The sequence below is a fragment of the Psilocybe cubensis genome, chromosome 8 (assembly GCF_017499595.1).
Source record: "Psilocybe cubensis strain MGC-MH-2018 chromosome 8, whole genome shotgun sequence".
Classification (NCBI taxonomy): domain Eukaryota; kingdom Fungi; phylum Basidiomycota; class Agaricomycetes; order Agaricales; family Agrocybaceae; genus Psilocybe; species Psilocybe cubensis.
This window is the reverse complement of record NC_063006.1, coordinates 411499-430726: the sequence shown is the minus strand read 5'-3', so window position 1 is coordinate 430726 and position 19228 is coordinate 411499. Positions and strand designations below refer to the sequence as shown.

The window sequence follows — 19228 nt, the reverse complement described above, 5'->3', positions numbered from 1 at the left end:
GTGAACCGATTCTATAAAACTCGGGCTCCTTTCTTTCGAGGCCGCCCACTTTTTTCCTTACCTCTCTCATCATCTCCTCCTCCCGAATCCACTCATCACATTTGCATGGACGTTTATGCTGTTCTGTTAGTCTTTCCCTTCTGTGGGATCGCAATTTTCTTGTGGGTTTGATGTCGCAATTGACTTGGTGCCACTGATCTACCGATGTACTGTGGCATGACGCGCTTTCCCTGGTTGACTCCCATTGGATTGCTCACAGGCTTACTCTTACGATAAGTTGATATCTATGCAGATGAGGTGTGCCCTATTTTTTGATTCTCTAACCTTCGTTCCGTCTGATCCATGCCACCAGTTTGTTGATCTGCCTGCCTGTGCACTGCGGGAGTTCTTGCTGGTCTCTCTTCGCTCGTATATGCGCCTTGACTCTGTCTGGAGTACTATATTTTCTGCTATGGTACTGCTTTTATTACTCTGGCTCTCGACTTGGATATCTTGGTCGACCGGCGCGTTGAGTTTTGATATGCTTACGACTTGCTGCTTGATTTTTTCTCCAGGCATGCCACACTTTCCCCAAATTTCTCAAGGTTATCGGGCCCCTTTCGATCTAATTCTCCATTCTCACTGGATATATGCGCTTTTCTCGCTTGGAGGATGGACCACATACTAACACTACATAGTACTGTATAACATGGTACAGTGGACTGGTATAATGTATCGTATAATATGGATTCAATAAATTCATTCATACACTGAATATCACATAACTATACACAGTAGTTTACATTGTACTATACCTTGCGCAATTCTTGAATATGGAGAGGTCTAGTACCCGTCACATGGGCGGGTTGGGTATATCAATAAATGTTCAACTTAGTGGAATTTGCACGGTGTCGGAGGAGCGGAATGTTGGTTCTGGGTGTTTGACTTGTGTGCAAGATGGTGAGACAATATGACCCAAATACCAGTGTGAGTGCTTGTGAATATGAGTGCCAGTATGGTGTGGGTGTTGGTGCAGATGCGGGTGGGAGTGCAAGCAGGTGCGAGTTCGGGTTTGGGTGCGGGTGCAAGTGCGGGTGCGAGTTTGGGTTTGGGTGTGGGTGCGGGTGCGAGTGCGAGTGGGTATGGGTGCGGGTGTGGGTGCGAGTTTGGGTTTGGGTGCAAGTGTGAATGTGGTCATGCACTCAATTAATGTGCACATTAGGTCGGACACACAAAATTTATTCATATCAAAAATTGCTACAGTAAACTAGCCCATTACTTTCTAAGATCTTCACGGAAGGTATGCCTTTCTTCCAACTTGATGAGAGTTTTGGTCATGCATCGATCCATGTATGCATGATATCTCCTATCCCCGTCCGCCACCTTCAATTTTGCGACCTCCGCCATATAGAGCCGATGCGCGGCATCCTGATACGAAATGCCAAGACTCTTCTGCAAAGCACACACCTCGGCATGAAGTGTGAGCATCTCATTATCGGTCAAAGACTAAAACCCATTTTAGTTCCCAGAGTATACATGACTAGAATCGACTCACATTTTCGGGGGGGCACTCGCAAAATACCTGACAAGGTGACATACGCGTCCGATTGTTTAGAATTATTCTTCTAGAATAGGATGTTAATTATGAATCAGTCATATTTAGATTGGACTTACTCGAGTCAGGTCGGCAGTAACAACATTGGCATCCTCTTTAGCACCTAAGGCTGCCAAATCATTCTCCAATGAGGAGATTATAAAGCGGGGGACAACATACTTGATGTTGTCCGGGCCATCAATAGCAACGTAGCCTTCCAGAATGTTTGGTGAGGAATTCTGGACACTCATATCTGGGGAAAATTTGATGATAGCAAATGGGCGACTTACCGGATCCTTAAGCCTATTTATATTGGTCGGACAAGAATACCAAGCTTTGCTATCTACGCAATCAATCCGACACGCGTGCCACCAATTTAATTTCAACGATCATGTGATCGTGTAGGTAGCCGATATCGAGCACAGGGGGCTCACTGTCCATTTCTTACCTTTCCTTCTCCCACTACCACCACTACCACCAGCTCGCTACAAGCTCACATCTTCAAACTTGCATATACATACGAAATGGCCTTCAAAATCAGCACCGCCGAATCTCTTCGTGCCGCTCTCGCACAACTCGACGCCAATATCAAGGATGCAGTAAAGAGGGGGGAGGTAAAAAAGATGATGAGGAAGTCGAACGAGGTCATGGTGCGCCCCGTTGAAATTTTTTTTCATGCAATACATTACTAAATTCCTGGTGCAGAAGGAGGTTTTACGTGTCAAAAAGGCCCAGACACATCCTGAGATTTTCAAGGAATTCGGACAGTTTCTGTGGTCGGTTGTTGTGGATTACAAGAAATCCAATGCCGCGGTATCATACCCCAATCCTGATTGGAGATGAGATGTTCATTTTGGATCTACACACGACGCCCTCAACCCAAGCAGTCATTCTTTCCATAAGTCATCCACACATCTTATCTTATCAACACTTGTCACATGGGAGCCACGTTATTCCGGATCATGTCACTTCGTCGGATCATCAAGGCTATGCGACGGATCAGTCAACCATCAAACTGCACAGCTTTCTACACTGCCTTGCACAGCCGGACTGTCAACTCTATTTTTATCAATTCAATGGTCTTACTCAGCGTCAGGCTGCGGATTACTCATTCCAACTTATTTTTGGTTTGTCTTACTCATCCTTTTGTGTTTATTTATATCTTTTCTATTGTCTGTTGCGCTTTTATTGTCTTTGTCTTACCAATCTTCTATGCTTTCTGACTCATCCTTGCTTCTTTTATCTAATCTGTATTACCATTCACCTTCGTCATACACTTCTTTCTTACTCATCCTATTCATTTCTTATCTGTTGTCGTGTTGATATTGACATGTCTTATTGTTCTTGCTTATTGTTACACTTGCGTAGCCTCATTCTTGACACTTTGTACAGTATATGACTTGGTTTTCAGTAGCTCAGATTGGTATTTTGTTCACGTAGCTTTTAGTATAAAAGCTGTAGTAGAATTACATGAAATGACAGGAAAGTTACACCCAGTCCCCACTTTCTTCAAAGCAAGTCAATTTTCATCCAAGTCAAGTCAATTTCAAGTCAATCCACATCGATTCATTTCAATTCCAAGCTCAAGTTCAAGCCAAGCCCAAACCCAAGTCCAATTCAGTCATCAGTTCTACCCTCCGTCGAGACCAAGTTTACTTCCATTCATCCGAAGTCATCTTGCTTTCCATTAAGAGAGGATTTCATCTGAGACCAGTCATCCTCCTCATCCAACGCCTCTTCTTCTCAGCGTTGAATATCCAACTTCTATCCAGACCTCCAGTACTTCCCTACTTCCTCTCCTCCATTCAATCCGTCACTGCTCCTACTCTTTCTACACCTTCCAACCATTGCCGTTAGGAGTGTATTCAAGACATCCTTTCCCTCCGTCAACTCATCTGGAGCAATTTCATTCGAGACAGACTTAGTCTTTCATCCTCGATTCAATCAATACTCCTGCAACGTATAGCTTCATTCCAAGCTTCAGAAAGATTGTCAATTTAAGGACACTTTCGCCTTTACCATCCGCTTATCAAGATTCAGCCATTCAACGACATTCCAACTCCTAGTCATCTTCTCATCTCCCCTCGGAACGTTCCCCACTCACTTCCGACCACCCCTCTAAGATTCACATTTATTGATTTCTCATACGCATTCTACGCATCTTCTTCACGCTTTCCATATACACCCGCCATCCAATTCCACGGTTCCATCCCATTTTCGGAAGGCTTATTTACTATTGTACCCAGATGACCCGGTTATCCTCTTCTTACTATTTCGCTTTCGTTACCCTTCACAATCCACACCATCCTAATCTACTTAAATCCTAGGCAGCGTCCTCCCTTAAGAAACTTAGGAGAAGGTTTCGTCCTATCCAGTCTGGACCACTCTTTCCCTGGGGTTTGTGTTTGTTGGATTACATATAGTTTATAACCAATCACAAACTTCGATCTTCAGCGGGCGACTTTGACGGCGCCACCTTTGTCTCCAAGCATCGCAATGCGCTGGCAAAATTGGAGGTTGCCAGTGCAATGGCAACCTCCACCTCAATTGCTTCCAATGCCGTTGAGGCAACTCCGACCCCAACGTCGAATGGATTGCCCCATCGCGCTCCCGATGCTTTGCAGTCGGCCCCGACTCGTGCTCCTGTCATGTCGCAGTCGGCCCTGACTCATGCACCCAACATGTCGCAGTCCGCCCCGACTCGCACACCCGACATGTCGCAGTCGGCCCCAACTCGCGCACCCAACATGTCGCAGTCGGCCCCGACTCGCACACCCGACATGTCGCAGTCGGCCCTGACTCGTACTTCCGACATGTCGCAGTCGGCCCCGACTCGTACTTCCGACATGTCGCAGTTGGGCCCAACTCGCAAGGCACCTGCAAGTCAGGTGTCAGACATCGAGTCGACTTCGTCTCGAGGGCGCAAGTACCCACCTGCCGTCGTTGCACATCAGGGACCCACGGAGTCCAGTTCTGGTTGGGATCACAAGGCTCTTAATTCCACCAATAGTACTGTTGCTGGAACTGTGTCCACCCAAGCCGCTGCGATTAAGTTGACGCCCTCTGAGGCTACAGTCTGTGAGTGTTGTTCTCAGTATTGAAATTTAAATTTGTATTGACTTAGTGGTGGTCTTCTTCGACTCAGTAGCACTGTCTAATGTGCTTTTGAAGCCAAACCATGCTTCAAGAGCTCTTGCAGGTATGTACCTTTGTTGTTGTGTATATAATATTCTTAAAAAACTTCTATATTTACAAGAACTGGCTACTTCCAACCGTTCCGCTTCGTCGTCCCATCCTGTTCATCCCAATCCCAAATCTTTGTCCCGCCATGCTCCTTCGCATGCCGACAAACCAAATCAAAAGTCAAAACCCCGTGTCCAGAAAGAACAGGCATCGAAGGAAAGCTTTCCGACAAAGTCAGTTGGTTTATTTGCTCACGAAGTTGCAATGGTACACTTTGATTGCCCCGATAGCCCTGAAAACAAGTTTAGGGCGTTGAAGCTGCAAAGAATGCTTAAAGAAGATCCTACTCAACCACCAAAATTGGGCTCCGAATACGAGGAGTCATCGGAGAATGAGGAGTCGGGGGTGGAGACAGGGGTAAAGCGCAAAAGGTCGGTCAAGGCAGCGACTCCAACGGCTCCAGCCACAAAGTGCGATCAATGCCTCAAAAATAACAACAAGGAGTGCCAGGAGATTATCACCAACACAGGGAAACGCACTTGTGCCTTTTGCAGCAAGCACAAGAAGGGTTGCACATGGGGAGGTATGTTGGTTTCCGAAAGTCGTCGGGCTAACAAGGCTTCTGCGGCGAAAGCATCAAAACGGGGACCAAAGGGCAAGCAGTCAGAACCTGTTACTCACTCCAACAAGGAGGCCATGCCACCCAAAAAACGGGTGAAGTCTCAACAATGTACGTGCTATCTAATTGTTCTATTCTTGAATATTCATTTTTATTCACTTATTGCAGATGTGGTAGACACTGATGACGCCTCAGAGGAGGAAAAATCTGGTACTGAGACACAGAAAACAACCAAACCGTCAGAATCAGGTGTGTTCAATTAAGTTTTATCTCATCTGTACATTGAAACTCATATTTTGAAGTTGATTATCTTGAGGTTAGCTCTGGCTCTGAAACCCCCGCTCCTGCAAAGCCCGCTTCTTTGAAAGCTGGTCCATCAAATGTCGCTCCTTCAAAACCCGCCCCTTCCAAACCCACACCTACTCCTGCACCCTTAACAACAGTTCAGAGGGCTACTCCTCCACGTCGATTGCAAGACTCCGACATCACCGACATTCCGACTATTGCCGACTTCGCAAAGCGGATTAACGAGTTGGAAATCATGGGTTGCGCAACTCAGGTTGACTTGGCCATTCTGAAAACAACTAATGAAGATCTTCAGGAGGAGCTTTACAATTTGAAAGCATCGTATACCTCACTCAAGCGCAGTTACGACAACCTATGCGAGCGAGTTAGCAGACATCGAAATGCCGTGGTCGATCGTCAGTCGGCGTTTGGAGCAAAGTGGGAGGCTGGAATGAGAAAGATGAAGGCAGAGGTTAAGCATCTTTCCGACTCTCTTGACAGGACCGACGATACTCTTCTCTCTCTTGAAGGCTGCATTGACAAGATACAGATGCATCAGATGAACAGTGATGGTGCGTATCTTTCTGAGGAGTTTGTGGAAGACGTAGAGAGTGCCGCTGAGGATGGTCCGACGGATGGTTCAATTCCGATGGACTTGTCTTCAGATGACAAGGCAGGCACCTCTGCAAACTACCATCCCAATTCTGCTACCGACCCCGTTTCCGACAATCACACCGATCCCGACTCCGACAATGACGCCAATTCCGCTTCCGACAACAACACCGATCCCGCATCCGACAACAACGTCGATCCCGCTTCTGACCACAACGCCAATCATGCCGTCATAGATCTCACTGCCGATCACGCCATTGACGACAACGCCAATCCTGCTGCGGATCACAGAGTTCAGGCCATCGGAACGGAAAATGTGGAAAATGTCGATGGTGCCAAAGGTGCTTCTTCTCTCAATCCTCCGGTTGATTTTACTCCCCCTCAGCCACCCACCACACCACCAGCACTTCCGTTGTCGCCTCCGCCACCCTCTGTAGATGCCAATGCCTTGTAGGGCGGGGTTTTTGTTTTTCTTAAAAATATTTTTTTTTCTCTCAATATATTATGTTTTTGTTCTTGTATAATATTGAGGATTTGCAAGTGTTTTTGAAGTGTGAAATATGAAAGTTATTATAACTAAACTTCTACTTGAAAAGAAGTACTCTAACTGATATAGCAAAAAACTAACTAGTTCTCTCTCGAGGGCGGCGGGTCCTTTTACCCTCAATAATCAATGTTTCCTCTACTTCCTTTCTTTTTCTTCTATTTGCCAGAGGGGCGGGTGCGGGTGTGTGTGCGGGTGCATGTGCATGTGCGGGTGCGGGTGCAGGTGGTGCGTGTGTGGGTGCGGGTGCATGTGTGGGTGCGGGTGTGTGTGTGTGTGCATGTGCGGGTGCAGGTGGTGCGGGTGCGGGTGCGGGTGCGGGTGCAGGTGCGTGTGCGGGTGCGGGTGCGTGTGCGGGTGCAGGTTCAATTGAAGTGGGCAACTGCAATCCAAGAAGCTCATTGGAAATCCGCCATGCATTATCCAAATCTTGAAGGTTCTGTTGATGCTGTGCAATCTCAGCCGGGGTGGTAGGTGGTTTACGAGGTCGGGGTCGGGGTCGGGGTTGAGAATTTTCAGCAGGAGGAATTTGTATACTAGAAACATTTATTGTGATTTGTTCATCTGTAGTAGCCTTTGGATCCGGAAGAACATTATGACTGGCAGTGGATTCACTCCGTAAAGCTGGGTCAATCATGGAATCTAAAATTGTATTACCATGTGGTGTTGCAGTCCCAGTCTGCATAGCTTCCTGAGTGGAATCAAATGTGATCAAACTTGATGCACCCTCCATCTCCTCAATTCGCATCGGAGCTGTCTTGGATTTTTTAGGTTTTTTTGGTGGTGGAGGCCGACGTTTGTTCCTTTCTGCATCAATGTTGCGAGTCTCATCAGGATACCATGTATCTTCCAGGTCATCTCCTTTTCTCCCCTTTTTAACTTTGCGAAAGCGAAATACTTGACTGAGTGGAAATGTTTCTTGACGTGATCGGAGATGTGTAAATAACTTGCGCAAGTCTTCAAGATCAAGAAATCGGGGCCGCTTTAGCTTGAAGCGGGGCGGTAAGTACTCAGGAGAGATAAATTTGGATTGATAAAGTTCAATAGCCTCGTAAGGAGTTTGCGAAGTGCGACCGTGTGTTGCAAGTTCTATTAAAAATTTAGCACACCAATTGAACTCAAAAGTCTTATGCTTACTATAGTTTTGACCAAGATAAAGGCGGAGCAGAGACTCTAAATCTTTTCTATTGACCTTGGAGGCATCAAAGTCTTGAGGTAAGATTGGGAATCCATCGGCATCTTGATCAAGTATAAATAAGTCCGATTTTGCCGTTATTTGCATTCCAGATGTTGCTCTTTCTTTAGCATTTAATAACCCACGGACATAAGTACTGATCAACCGCTTCATTTGTATGACTTCATCTGGCTTTTGCTCTTCAAATAAAGTTGAGCAAACTCCAATAACACTGGCTACTTGATCATGACTATACAAGTCAGAGAGTGTCGGAGTCATAGAGTTTGTTGGAGTTATTCAATCAGTCGGAGTCGGATATTACATCAGTTGGAGATGGTCGGAATCATAAAATGAGCAACTAGAAAGTGGACTTGTAATTGAAAACGCACACTTGGACTGATAGTTGGCCAGATTCATTAATTTGACAAACAAATGTGATACTCATCAATCCCATTTCTGCCCAGTGTTGATTTGCTGTCTCATCTAGCTTCTTAAAAGCATACTTCTTTGCTTTTCTAAAGAAGAATTAAGTAGTAGGTTGATCTTGTATTTCAATTAAACACTTACTTGCGCTTGTCCTCATTGGAATAAACCACCGATGCATAATTTGATGCTTCCACATCAAGCTGTCTTTTTTCGCGGTCGGACATTCGGGAAAGAATGTTACTCATCGCTTTCATGCGATTTTCAAAAACGCCTGGTGTCCCGACTCCTGCTAATTCTATTCCTAGAATACTGGCAATTTCCTTGTAGACCTCCTCTCTTCTATTATACCAGAGTACAGTTGTACGCTTCAATTTTTTGCCCATTGTAGCCGCCTTTGTAAGTCGCTCTCCTCTCCAATTATTTCAAATCCAAGCCAGTAGTTTCTATAATATACAATATTAGTTCCGACTAAGCTATAACCAAGATTGTTATTATACCTATTGTATGGTCGGGCCCGACACTTGTCTCAATAAAAGTAAATTATTCCAACCACAGCCAATGCACGTACCTTTGCCTCCTCCTGCATAAAATCTCTACTACGGCTTACAGTCCTACTTTTACTCCAGTGATTGAAAAGAGCAGGTAGTATTTCACAAACCACCTGCTTACGATCAAGATTAGTTGTAGCTTTGGTGTAATTATCTTTGTATTTTTCAATTATTTCGCGCTCTTGACAATCGTACACCCTTACTAATCTATCATGGGTTCGAAAAATGTCTTCGAGTACAGGATTTTCAGTACTGGCCATGCTATATCAAACAGAATATGTAAAATATTCATGCAGTAAGTTCTTCACATAGTCAAATAGCACAAGAACAGACTAACCTTGTGAATATGTTCAGGCTTGGGTTGCAATAATCAGATTTGCCCTAAAAACAATGAATGTGGGGGAAGAATGAATGGTAAAAAATACCGTCAAGAACCCTGCTCCTTTTATACCAGCCCACAAGTAGAAAATATGCATATTAGGTAAGGATAAACTATGCAGTTGGAATAAGCCACCCTAAGATATAGCAATGTCTAACCAAGATAGGGATCATTTCTCCTCTTGTTTCTATTATGCCATCTCAACGAACATCAAGTAACAGGAAATCCAGGAAGAAGGCACTATACAAAGATGATGCTAATGCAGCAGATGCTGTTACATACAAGAATCAAACCAGAACCACGCGAGCAGGAAAGGTGGTTTCAGAGCTAGTGAAGGTTTCTTTGAGTACCACAAATCGACCTCATAAGAAGAAGCCAATAGGTTTAGAAGAACAGGAGCATGGTACATTCAACAAGGATGCTGGATTTAGTCAGGATGAAAACAGTCTACCTTCAACTCACCATGATGAAAATGTAGTCCCAAAAATTCGGAAGGTATGAACATATTTTATTATTTTACAAAGTAATCTCACCAGCATAATGTGGATAGACACAACGAGACTATATTAACGAATTTGTTTTGCGTGTGGATGATTTACTAGGGGCATTACTGAGCCAAGAAGCACCCAATATTTCTGAGGATTCTGAACCTCCTATTTGCTCTAGTTGTGATAGCAATTTGATTGCGGTATGGCGGTGCAAGGATTGTAGCTTACCATCCCTTATTTGCAGAAAGTGTATGCGGCATACTCACCGCGTCAATCCTTTGCACAAAGTGGAATGTTGGACAGGCACACACTTCCAGCCGGCTCAGCTATGGGAGACTGGTACCTATATCCTTATACCCCATCATACAGGAGATTCTATATGTTCTTCATTGAACTTCCAGATTAATTATCTTGAAAATATTGAAGAAACCAAGGACGAGGAGGAACAAAATCAACTACAACAATTGAAATGGAAACAAGCGCCCATCGAGCAGTCGACAGAATACACAAACAGTATTGATATTCAGATGGAAAATCTTGAGGAAGACCCAGAGAATTTGGATCCAAATGGCCCTACAGATGAGGAGTTTGAGGCATACCTAAACAGGTGCCGAGAAGATCCTCATTCATTAGACAATATTCAAGACTGTGACAATGAAGAAGAAGTAAGCAAAGCAGAGGCAGATGTACGGGACATGCCTCAATATCTCCGACCACAGTCGGCAAACAAAGGCATTCCGACAGGGACTCCAAAGACTGACGGACTCAACAATGCCTATATTCGGGCAATTCATACTAATGGTGTCCACCACCTAGCCATGGTTTATTGTGTATGCCATGGAGCCAACAATCTTCCTCTGGATCTCATTGCAAGTCGATTATTGCCAACAAGTTTTCACCGCATTCGTACAGTTTTCTCCGCCCAGCTTCTAGACTATTTCCGTTTATCCAACCTAGAACTCAAGGCATCAGCATATCAGTTCTACTCTCTTATCCGACAAGTGACAAATCCAATGTTTCCTTCAAGTGTTGTGGACCTATACAATGAGTTCCGAAGAATGTCGCGACTATGGAGGTGGATGAAAAAACTCAAATGGTCGGGGTTTGCAGGGCATAATGGGAGGGCTGCGCTGTCTGTTGGAAAAGGAGAACTTGGAATTTTTTGTCCCGCATGCCCACAACCTGGAGTTAATTTACCCGACAATTGGAGAGAAGACCCAAATCGTTGGGTTTACAAACGGATATTTGTAGCTGATGGAAACTTCAAGGCTGATCATATTCGCTCAGAAAAGCCATCTTGAGATGTCTGGCTTTCAGAAGGTAGTGGCATGATACCTGACCGCGCAGAGTACCATGCATTTCTTAAATCTGCTATTGAGGCATTGACGGTCTGTTTAACCATTTTTTTACTGTGACAATCAGTATAACTAACTAATACTAGGGTGCTCCATGCAAGAATACATTTCATGCAATTCAAAATTCATTATTGTCCAAGTCATCTTGCAATGTTACAGGAATTGTCGGCATTGCATGTGCCCGACATGGGTGCTATGCTCCAAATGCACTAGTTGATCTTTTTAAAGGTGAGCAGCAGAAAAATGTAGACTTTGCATTTTTAGCTGCACTTGCATCAACTGGTGTCCATCCTGACCAAGGCACCATGGTTATATATGATATTGTCTGCCAGTATATCATCTGGCTACTCAAGCGAATTAAGGACCATCTCCCCAATGGACTCAAAATTGACAGAGCAATTGGTATGTTCCATGTCCATGCTCACAAGGATGAGTGCTTTTTCCGATATGCTCCGACATTTATTCCTGGTGCCTCCTGTGTCTGCGGAGAGATTCTTGAATCATTGTGGGCCGACTTGAATGCTATATCCCCTGCAGCTCAAACGGCAACATTAGCTCATCAAGCAGAAATACTTGATGATCATGCATGTGATTCCAACCACAAAAAGGCTCTTGGAATAACCAAGTATCTTTGCCAACGGTATCTAGAAGCTGAAGAAACAAGAGACAAATATCGGATATGTTTTTCCAATCTTACCAACTCTGCTGATCCTGAAGCCATCAAATTATGGACACAGCAGATTGAACATGTAGAAAAAAATCGATTGCAAGACCCAAAGCTAATGGACATTTATACTGCTAAGTGGCCTGGATCCGCTCCGACAGTCAATACCAGTGACTGTGCCTGTCCTTCTACACCACTGACTCCAGTACAATCATGGATCCAGTTTGCTTTAGTGATTGAAGAGAAACAGTATGTATAGTTATCTTAAGTGAAACTATTCTAATGCAAGTTTTAATATTTTAGATTGGACATACGGATGTGTGCACGTCGGCTTGTCAATCATGATCGTCTTACCGACCGCGTCAAGCTTCAAAAGCTACGAGACTCCCTCAAAACATTGATGGTTCAACTCAATAAACTTCAGGCCAAAGCAGGTGTTGTTGCTACCGGGAGACAAGACATTGACATATCCGACCAGATTTTAATTGACTGGGAAGACGAAGAAGATGTTCTAGCTCCTGGGTTGGGTCCGACAGTAAACGAGGATATTGATCTACAGCCAATATGCTTACCATCAAATGGTGCTGCAAGCAAAATTTATGCATCAGATGAACTTGAAGCCAGAATATCAAAAGCTAGAAGTCACCTTAACCAGATCCGAGAACTAATAGCAGAGCGGTCTTTCCAGTTCAAAGAAGTTGTCCAAAAGGGTCCACGCAAAGGGGTACGCACACGAGGTCAAACGGCGGTAAAAGAGTTAAAAGACCAAATTTCAATGCATGCGCAGGCATACTCACACTGCCGAACTCGTATTGTCAAGTTGGGGGCCAATGATGAAATTCTTCAGGAGTTGCGCATTTTAACAAAAGAAGACATTAAATCAAGTACTGCAATTCTTAATCCAAATTTGCCGGGATCAACCAAATTCCGTTTGTCATGGATTTGGTATTCTGTACACCAAAGATTCGGACCGCGGTGGGCACTTGATCCGACAGCTACTCCCGATGCCGACCCAAACACATTATCAGAGGAAGCAGATCCCGCCACTGTGCTTGAATGTGAGTTATTTTAATGATATATTACGGGCGCTTATAAATTTCCGACCCGACTACCCGACTATACAGTTAAAAGAGTACATTGGTTGAGGGCACGAGTGTTATATCACAGGTGGCTAGAAGAGGCGACACTGGTACGATACGAAATGCAATGGATGGTTGCATTTTTTATACATCAGAGTAAAAAGTGGAAAACATATACAATGTTGGAGCCGACACTTAGTGCGGGTAGGAGAGCATATGCATATCGCAAGTCAGATGCTTGGTATAGCTTGGCGGTGGCTGGAGATTACTTATTTAGGCGGATAAATTCCCTCTACAAACCAATGTAATTTCAAATACACATTTTTCTTATCCAAACCCATCTTTCTTATCTACATCCATCATATCCACATCCATCATGAGTGCAGGAGACCCCAAAGCTATCAAAGTCATCACTGTGTTCAATCCTTTTGACCACAATTATGCGCATCGGTTGAAGAAGGGCAGACAAATCCAAAAAACTGCTATATTTGCAACATCTCGATTCCGAGAGATTCTGGAACACATCGTTAAGGCTCCTACTGCGCGTCAAAAAAAGTGGATGCAGGAGACTCTGCAGATTGAATTAGTAAGTTTTTTCTATCACATGATCGTCGGACTTATCATATGAAAATCACGCACTCCGACCAGGATGTTGTCTTAGCGTGTATTGGTGCCGCCTACGCAGGATCTCAGGTTATTGAAATGCCACTCCTTCTGCGCTCTCTGTGCAATACTTTGGCTGTTGCTAGAACAGAATTGCTCCCGCTGGATATTGACCCAAGTATGATCAATTTATTGGCGGTGGGGGCACCTTGTACTGCCCTCGACAGACGTGTCAACTCGTACATGTGTGCGTGGTGGTTGAAAAACACTCCGCCGTCTGACGACAACGACATTTTAAATGGAAGCAATCTTACCGACGTCATGAAGTATCATGAGGGTGAGTTGAAGCAATGCCTGGACAAAGAACGTGAAGATCTGGCCAAGGCATCGCAGCCAACATCGTCGGTGCCTTCCGACGTTATTCCGACTCAAATCAAACCGATTCTCATGCTTCTCAACAACGCCAATTCTGCAACATGCGACTCATGTTCCCGACTTTCTTTTCTTGCTGACGACGTACTTCACCAGCTACAAGGGTTTAAAACCATGTTGATGGCCAACGCGGGTCAGTCAAGCCACAGCGTTGACCGTATTGCACACCGCGCTGCAGGATTTTTCAAGCTCTACAAAGCTTCCCAATTATTGCCGTTGAAGCCCGAACCCATCCCCAACACACCTTCATCCAAGTGGACTTGGGATGCACAACTCACTGTCAAGCAGGTATGCTATTGTTTTTAAAGTGGATTTGACCTGATGTCTCATAGTTTCGCAGGTTCGTGCTCTTGGTGTCGCCACAAAAACAGTTCATTCGGGATATGTAAAGAGTCTTCGAGATGGCGGGGACTTGGGCAAAAGATCCGAACTCAGCGATTCAAAAATGCGCACTTTATTCCTTCCGACAAACTCCATTTTGTCCCGCGAAGATATCAAGGCACCTCCATCTAACAATCTTGATCTTCCCAGGTACTTCAAAACAGGGACAGAAGGTTCAGATTCTAGTGGCGGAGAGATGGCGGACTTTGACGTCAGCGAACGCAGTACCGATAACTCTGCAGAAAATCTCAGTACCGATAACTCTGCAGAAAACCTCAAAAACATGGTCAAGGCTGCGATCGAACTCTTTGACGCTGAAGAAGACCAACAGGCTGGGGCGTCGGGGAATGTTCAAGAGCATACCGACAATAATTCCGACATCAGCGAAACTAACTCGGATGCCATTAATCAGGCATTAGAGCTCTTTGCTGATGAGCTTCAAGATACCAACAATGAGTCAAGTCGCTCAACCTTGTCGGACCTAGCCAATGAAGCTGCCGACCTTTTCTTTGATTCTGCAGAAGGTATGTAGTATTCTAGCTTAAATCATATTCAAAAAGTTTCTGACTATTAGTAACTCATTTGCAGAATCGGACTATTCAATTGACGTTGACGAGAATTCTGCTCAACCACAGTTCACGTCGGAGCACTTTGCGGGCAACTTGGAGCTGGATCTTTTTGACTAATCTGTACATACATGTGTTCTTTATTTTGAATATAGCTTGTGTACTTTTTTGAATAACATTTGTATGCTTTCTCCTTTCTCATGTACCAGTGTGATAGCATTGATCCTAACAAGTATCACTACGGTAAACTGAAATCCAAACGCCGTCGACGGCATTTAGTACAGTAGTGTTTTAATATCCCGCCTCTGGTTGCAAAGTTCCGACCCCATTTATGCCAACACATCCTGCCAACCCGTTCATCCCAACCCAACATTCCGACCCCATTTCAATACCCCGACTCCTATTCAAATATCTCGATGCTGGCATCAATCCCGACCCGCATTCCAACATCCCGACCCAATACCAATAGGCCAACACCCATTCATCCCGACCCCGCATTCCAACAACCCGACACCCTGAATTCCAACAACCCGATGCCCCGCATTCCAACAACCCGACCCAATTCCAATAGGCCGACAACTCATTCATCCCGACCCCGCATTCCAACAACCCGACGCCCCGCATTCCATTCATTCCGACCCCATTTCAACGTCCCGACCATATCCACTATCCCGACCCCGATTCGAAGATTCTGACCCATTTCAACGTCCCGACCACATCCACTATCCCAACCCCGATTCAAAGATTCCGACCCTATTCATCCCGACCCGCATTCCAATATCCCGCCGCATTCCAATATTCAATGTGATGCATATCCGAAATTAGCCGTGCAGATACACCGGTATTCAATGAGCCCACGTAGTGTGGCACATTGTGAGTTGACTTTGCGGGAATTTTGGCATTCGATGATTCGATGAATTTATTGAAGCCTCATTATGCAGTACAATGTAAGCTCCACTAATCCACTTCTTATTCAACATTGTAGCATGCCTACCTGGATGGACATCTTCGCGTTTCCTTCACGTCTTGTCGATCGCAATTCTAATCGAGTGGCACTGGTCTATTTATAGCTTGACGCGATCGGAACCTGTCACGTGCGCCCTCTGATCGCTGAGTCTTGGCTTTTCTGGACTTAACCATCAATCTCTGGCTTGAACTCTTTGTTTTTAATTTGCTGTGTTTGCGCTACTCCCTCTCTTCCTTGCTACTCAAATTCGCTACTTTATCTTGGATCTATCTGATCGTACCTTGCTATGCTGCTGGAACTTTTTTGTATGCTCACTGACTGTTCCGACTCTCGGCCACCATGTGGACTGATTTGCTGTCTTGTGAGCGCTAATGTTGCGTCTTGACCTATAGGATTCGTTCTTTGTTTCTACTGCGCCTTTGGTCTTAACGTCTTGGCTCAAGTATAATCTGGCTTTACCCCTATGTTCAAGGGCGTCATCTTTTGGGCTTGCAGAAATCGTCCAATGCTCTGATCTTGGGTGTTCATCAATGCAACTCTCGAATAGGAATCGATACTCGTGTCTATCCGTGTTGCTCTGAGGCTTGGACTGTTATTTTTTGCGTCGACTTCGGCCTCTCGTTAATTGCTTTTGTCCCTGATTCCCTGGTAGTACTGGCTGCAACGCACGCATGTTGGCTATTGCTTTGGGACGTCTCAAGTATCTGCCTCTAACTAGAACTCTCTTGCCGCCGTCTTCCTGCTCTGGAAATTCCGCTGGCATACCCGAATGTCATTTTTATCATCCTTTTGGACAACATCCAACGGCAGCCGGGGCGTTGGCCCCTGTGAGTCCCATACCCGTTTTATTCGTTGGATCGACTATTAACATCCCTCCACATCATTTATGTTTTGCCTACCCCCGATTGTCTTCCCGTTCCTAAGCCACCAGCTTCTGTGGACGCCAGAAGAACTCCAGCTTGGTGAAAAGCCAAATAATGATAACTTGCACTAAGGATCGTTTTTTTACTTCGAAATTGCTAGGGGTGGAGTAGCTGATGTTTTTTTTGATTGAATCTTAAGAGATCCAACTTTGGTCTGCAATCCTCGCACATATCAAATCTGTTCTCTATCTCCAACCAAGCAGTGAGTTCTGTGACACATTTCTATAACAAATGGTAAGTGGAAGCACTACGTGGGCCCAGTCAACAAATGAGGAAACGTGATCTGAGCTATCAACATTTCAATCCCGTCTTATCTTTGAGCCAGGTGTCCCTGTCTGTGATCTTCTCGTAAGTTGTGCGGCATTGCTCAGCGACATTTTGGGCTTTACAATGCGCACATCATCGATTAGTCTGTCCACCGCCTACGGCCCCACCACCACACACTCAAAACTTGAACTTTTCTGTGGGACTACGGTAAGCATAAGGATAAGTACAATGAACTCAGGGCCTCTTCTCTTGAAGCGGCAAGGCTGGCTCTGTTCTTTGTGTTGCCAACGGAAAAAATACCGTTCTTAATGTCGGAGAAGCAATTGCCGACGCTCTTTGTGTATGGACCCACAGCCAGTTTGAGATTGCAGCCTTTGCAATAGGCTTACAGAGATGAGAAAGGTACGTTCTAAATAATTGCTTAGTCCTTTGACTGTTTGAATTGGTTCACAAGTCAACATTGAGTGTTCATTGGCGGCAAAATTAACGAGTCTGTATTTGAAATGATCACATCCCCGAAATCCCTCGAAGAAGGGTTGTTGAGAAATTAGTAGTCAGCGAAAAAAATTAAGCTTAACAGATCCATCATTATATCTTCGACTGAATTTTGGACTAACTACTGCCCTTGTTCCACATCTCACGACGCCACAGTTGCTCGTGGTCGGCTTTGGTGATTCAACTCTACTTATCTCTATGCCACGGTCCTCTGCTTTTCGATGGAACGCAGGTGTCACACTTTCGATATTATTCTCATATTGGGGGAAAGTGAGCGAATTTTTAAATCATATTTGTCAAGCAAGATCAGAAACGGACCTCAGAATCCAGATCATATACCAGATGTACCAGGGGAAAAGTTTCAAATTGTATAGAAACATTTTAGTACACCTCTTGAGTTTTTACCTACAGCATTGCTGCTATCCTAGAAAATCTGTTTCACCCTTGGCAATGAAAGCGTTTAGACCCTCTTCGATAGGCGTGTCTCCTCCAACGTAATCAATTGCCAAGCTAGCTGCATCCTCTCTGTCCACAAGAAGTGCAAGGGCTTTAGCCACATCATCCCTCTAAAATAACATTGTTAGAACTATTGGAACTCTTCTTAAACTCATATGCTTACTGTGATGGTTGTGGTCAAATGTGTCCTTCCGATGGAGGCAGTTCCAACGCCTGGTGCATTAGTCAACCCTCCAGGACGGAGTATAGTCCATTTGAAGGCGGTGCGTTTGGCCAGATTCTTATCCGCTTCATATTTCCAGTGCATGTATGCAGCTATAACCTTTCTGATTCTATTCGACATAGCGATGTCTTCTTCGTTCTGAACTCGAATATGATCAGCGTTTTTACTCCGCTGATGGTATGGTGACCGTCTCACTTACATAGTGAGCAGGTATCTTTGCTGGGTCGCGTATGTCCACTGCTGACACGAGAATGAGCCTCGGCTTTGGGCTATCGACAGCCTCGATGGCATCGAACACTTTCAGAGCGCCTTCGTAATCTACCTTCTTCGTTCGCTCCTCCCCACCTCGCGCACCGGCTCCTGCGGAGAAATACACAACATCCTTCCCGGTGAACGCTGCGGTAAAGTCAGACACGGGTGAATCCTCCAAGGACAGCACGAGCGGTGTTGCAGATAAATCTTTGATGTCCTGCTCTTGTGCAGGGTCTCTGATTATAGATGTTACAGAGTGATTTGGGGTGAGTAATTTGGTCAGCCTTAGAGATACCTGTGTGAATGCCAAGCGATGTCAGCCTCCGACTGCGAATTAGGAGCGAAAAGGGGATGGTACGTGCATTTCCGTGGCCACCAACAATGATTATTTTCTTCGACATGTCAGAGTAAAGATATCCAAGCAGTTGGTGTGATGTACGAGGCTAGCGATGTTCCTCTGGAACTTTGAAGTCGTCAGCTGCGGGCCAAATGAGATCATCTGGGAAGATAAGGTGATGGTGGGAAAATATTTTCAAGGAATCTCAATGAACTTGCGATGAACTGCATCAGTTGTTGTTGGGTTTCAAAGTTCAAACCCCAACATGCTCGAAATTCATTGCATGGCCACCTCAGACGTAACTTTGAAGATGGAGGGGTGATCTACACTGATCAAGGCAGAAGATATGTTCGAAATCAGAGTTGATTTAGTTACATACACTCCCCACTGTGAAAAA

At 44.9% G+C, this 19228-nt stretch overlaps 7 protein-coding genes across 7 annotated transcripts; 5 read left to right on the top strand and 2 right to left on the bottom strand.

The window, feature by feature from the left end:
- Positions 1-1254: 1254 nt before the first annotated feature.
- JR316_0008672 (uncharacterized protein) lies at positions 1255-1824 on the bottom strand (the record flags this gene model as incomplete). The annotated part of the gene is made up of 2 exons (XM_047894385.1): positions 1255-1485; positions 1654-1824. The coding sequence occupies 2 exons, from the start codon at positions 1822-1824 to the stop codon at positions 1255-1257; spliced, it is 402 nt and encodes a 133-aa protein (XP_047745844.1).
- Positions 1825-2097: 273 nt separating this feature from the next.
- Positions 2098-2416, top strand: JR316_0008671 (uncharacterized protein; the record flags this gene model as incomplete). The annotated part of the gene is made up of 2 exons (XM_047894384.1): positions 2098-2223; positions 2279-2416. 2 exons carry the CDS (start codon positions 2098-2100, stop codon positions 2414-2416), a joined length of 264 nt encoding a protein of 87 aa, XP_047745843.1.
- A 1685-nt stretch (positions 2417-4101) lies between these two features.
- Positions 4102-6726, top strand: JR316_0008670 (uncharacterized protein; the record flags this gene model as incomplete). Its single annotated transcript, XM_047894383.1, has 5 exons — positions 4102-4651; positions 4698-4772; positions 4830-5486; positions 5544-5624; positions 5678-6726. 5 exons carry the CDS (start codon positions 4102-4104, stop codon positions 6724-6726), a joined length of 2412 nt encoding a protein of 803 aa, XP_047745842.1.
- A 2809-nt stretch (positions 6727-9535) lies between these two features.
- On the top strand, positions 9536-11132 carry JR316_0008669 (uncharacterized protein; the record flags this gene model as incomplete). The annotated part of the gene is made up of 2 exons (XM_047894382.1): positions 9536-9838; positions 10233-11132. The coding sequence occupies 2 exons, from the start codon at positions 9536-9538 to the stop codon at positions 11130-11132; spliced, it is 1203 nt and encodes a 400-aa protein (XP_047745841.1).
- A 27-nt stretch (positions 11133-11159) lies between these two features.
- Positions 11160-12922, top strand: JR316_0008668 (uncharacterized protein; the record flags this gene model as incomplete). The annotated part of the gene is made up of 4 exons (XM_047894381.1): positions 11160-11219; positions 11273-12026; positions 12084-12099; positions 12154-12922. 4 exons carry the CDS (start codon positions 11160-11162, stop codon positions 12920-12922), a joined length of 1599 nt encoding a protein of 532 aa, XP_047745840.1.
- Positions 12923-13305: 383 nt separating this feature from the next.
- JR316_0008667 (uncharacterized protein) lies at positions 13306-15031 on the top strand (the record flags this gene model as incomplete). The annotated part of the gene is made up of 4 exons (XM_047894380.1): positions 13306-13515; positions 13578-14252; positions 14305-14869; positions 14934-15031. 4 exons carry the CDS (start codon positions 13306-13308, stop codon positions 15029-15031), a joined length of 1548 nt encoding a protein of 515 aa, XP_047745839.1.
- Positions 15032-17982: 2951 nt separating this feature from the next.
- JR316_0008666 (UPF0659 protein) lies at positions 17983-18895 on the bottom strand (the record flags this gene model as incomplete). The annotated part of the gene is made up of 4 exons (XM_047894379.1): positions 17983-18129; positions 18183-18380; positions 18442-18728; positions 18790-18895. The coding sequence occupies 4 exons, from the start codon at positions 18893-18895 to the stop codon at positions 17983-17985; spliced, it is 738 nt and encodes a 245-aa protein (XP_047745838.1).
- Positions 18896-19228: the final 333 nt, after the last annotated feature.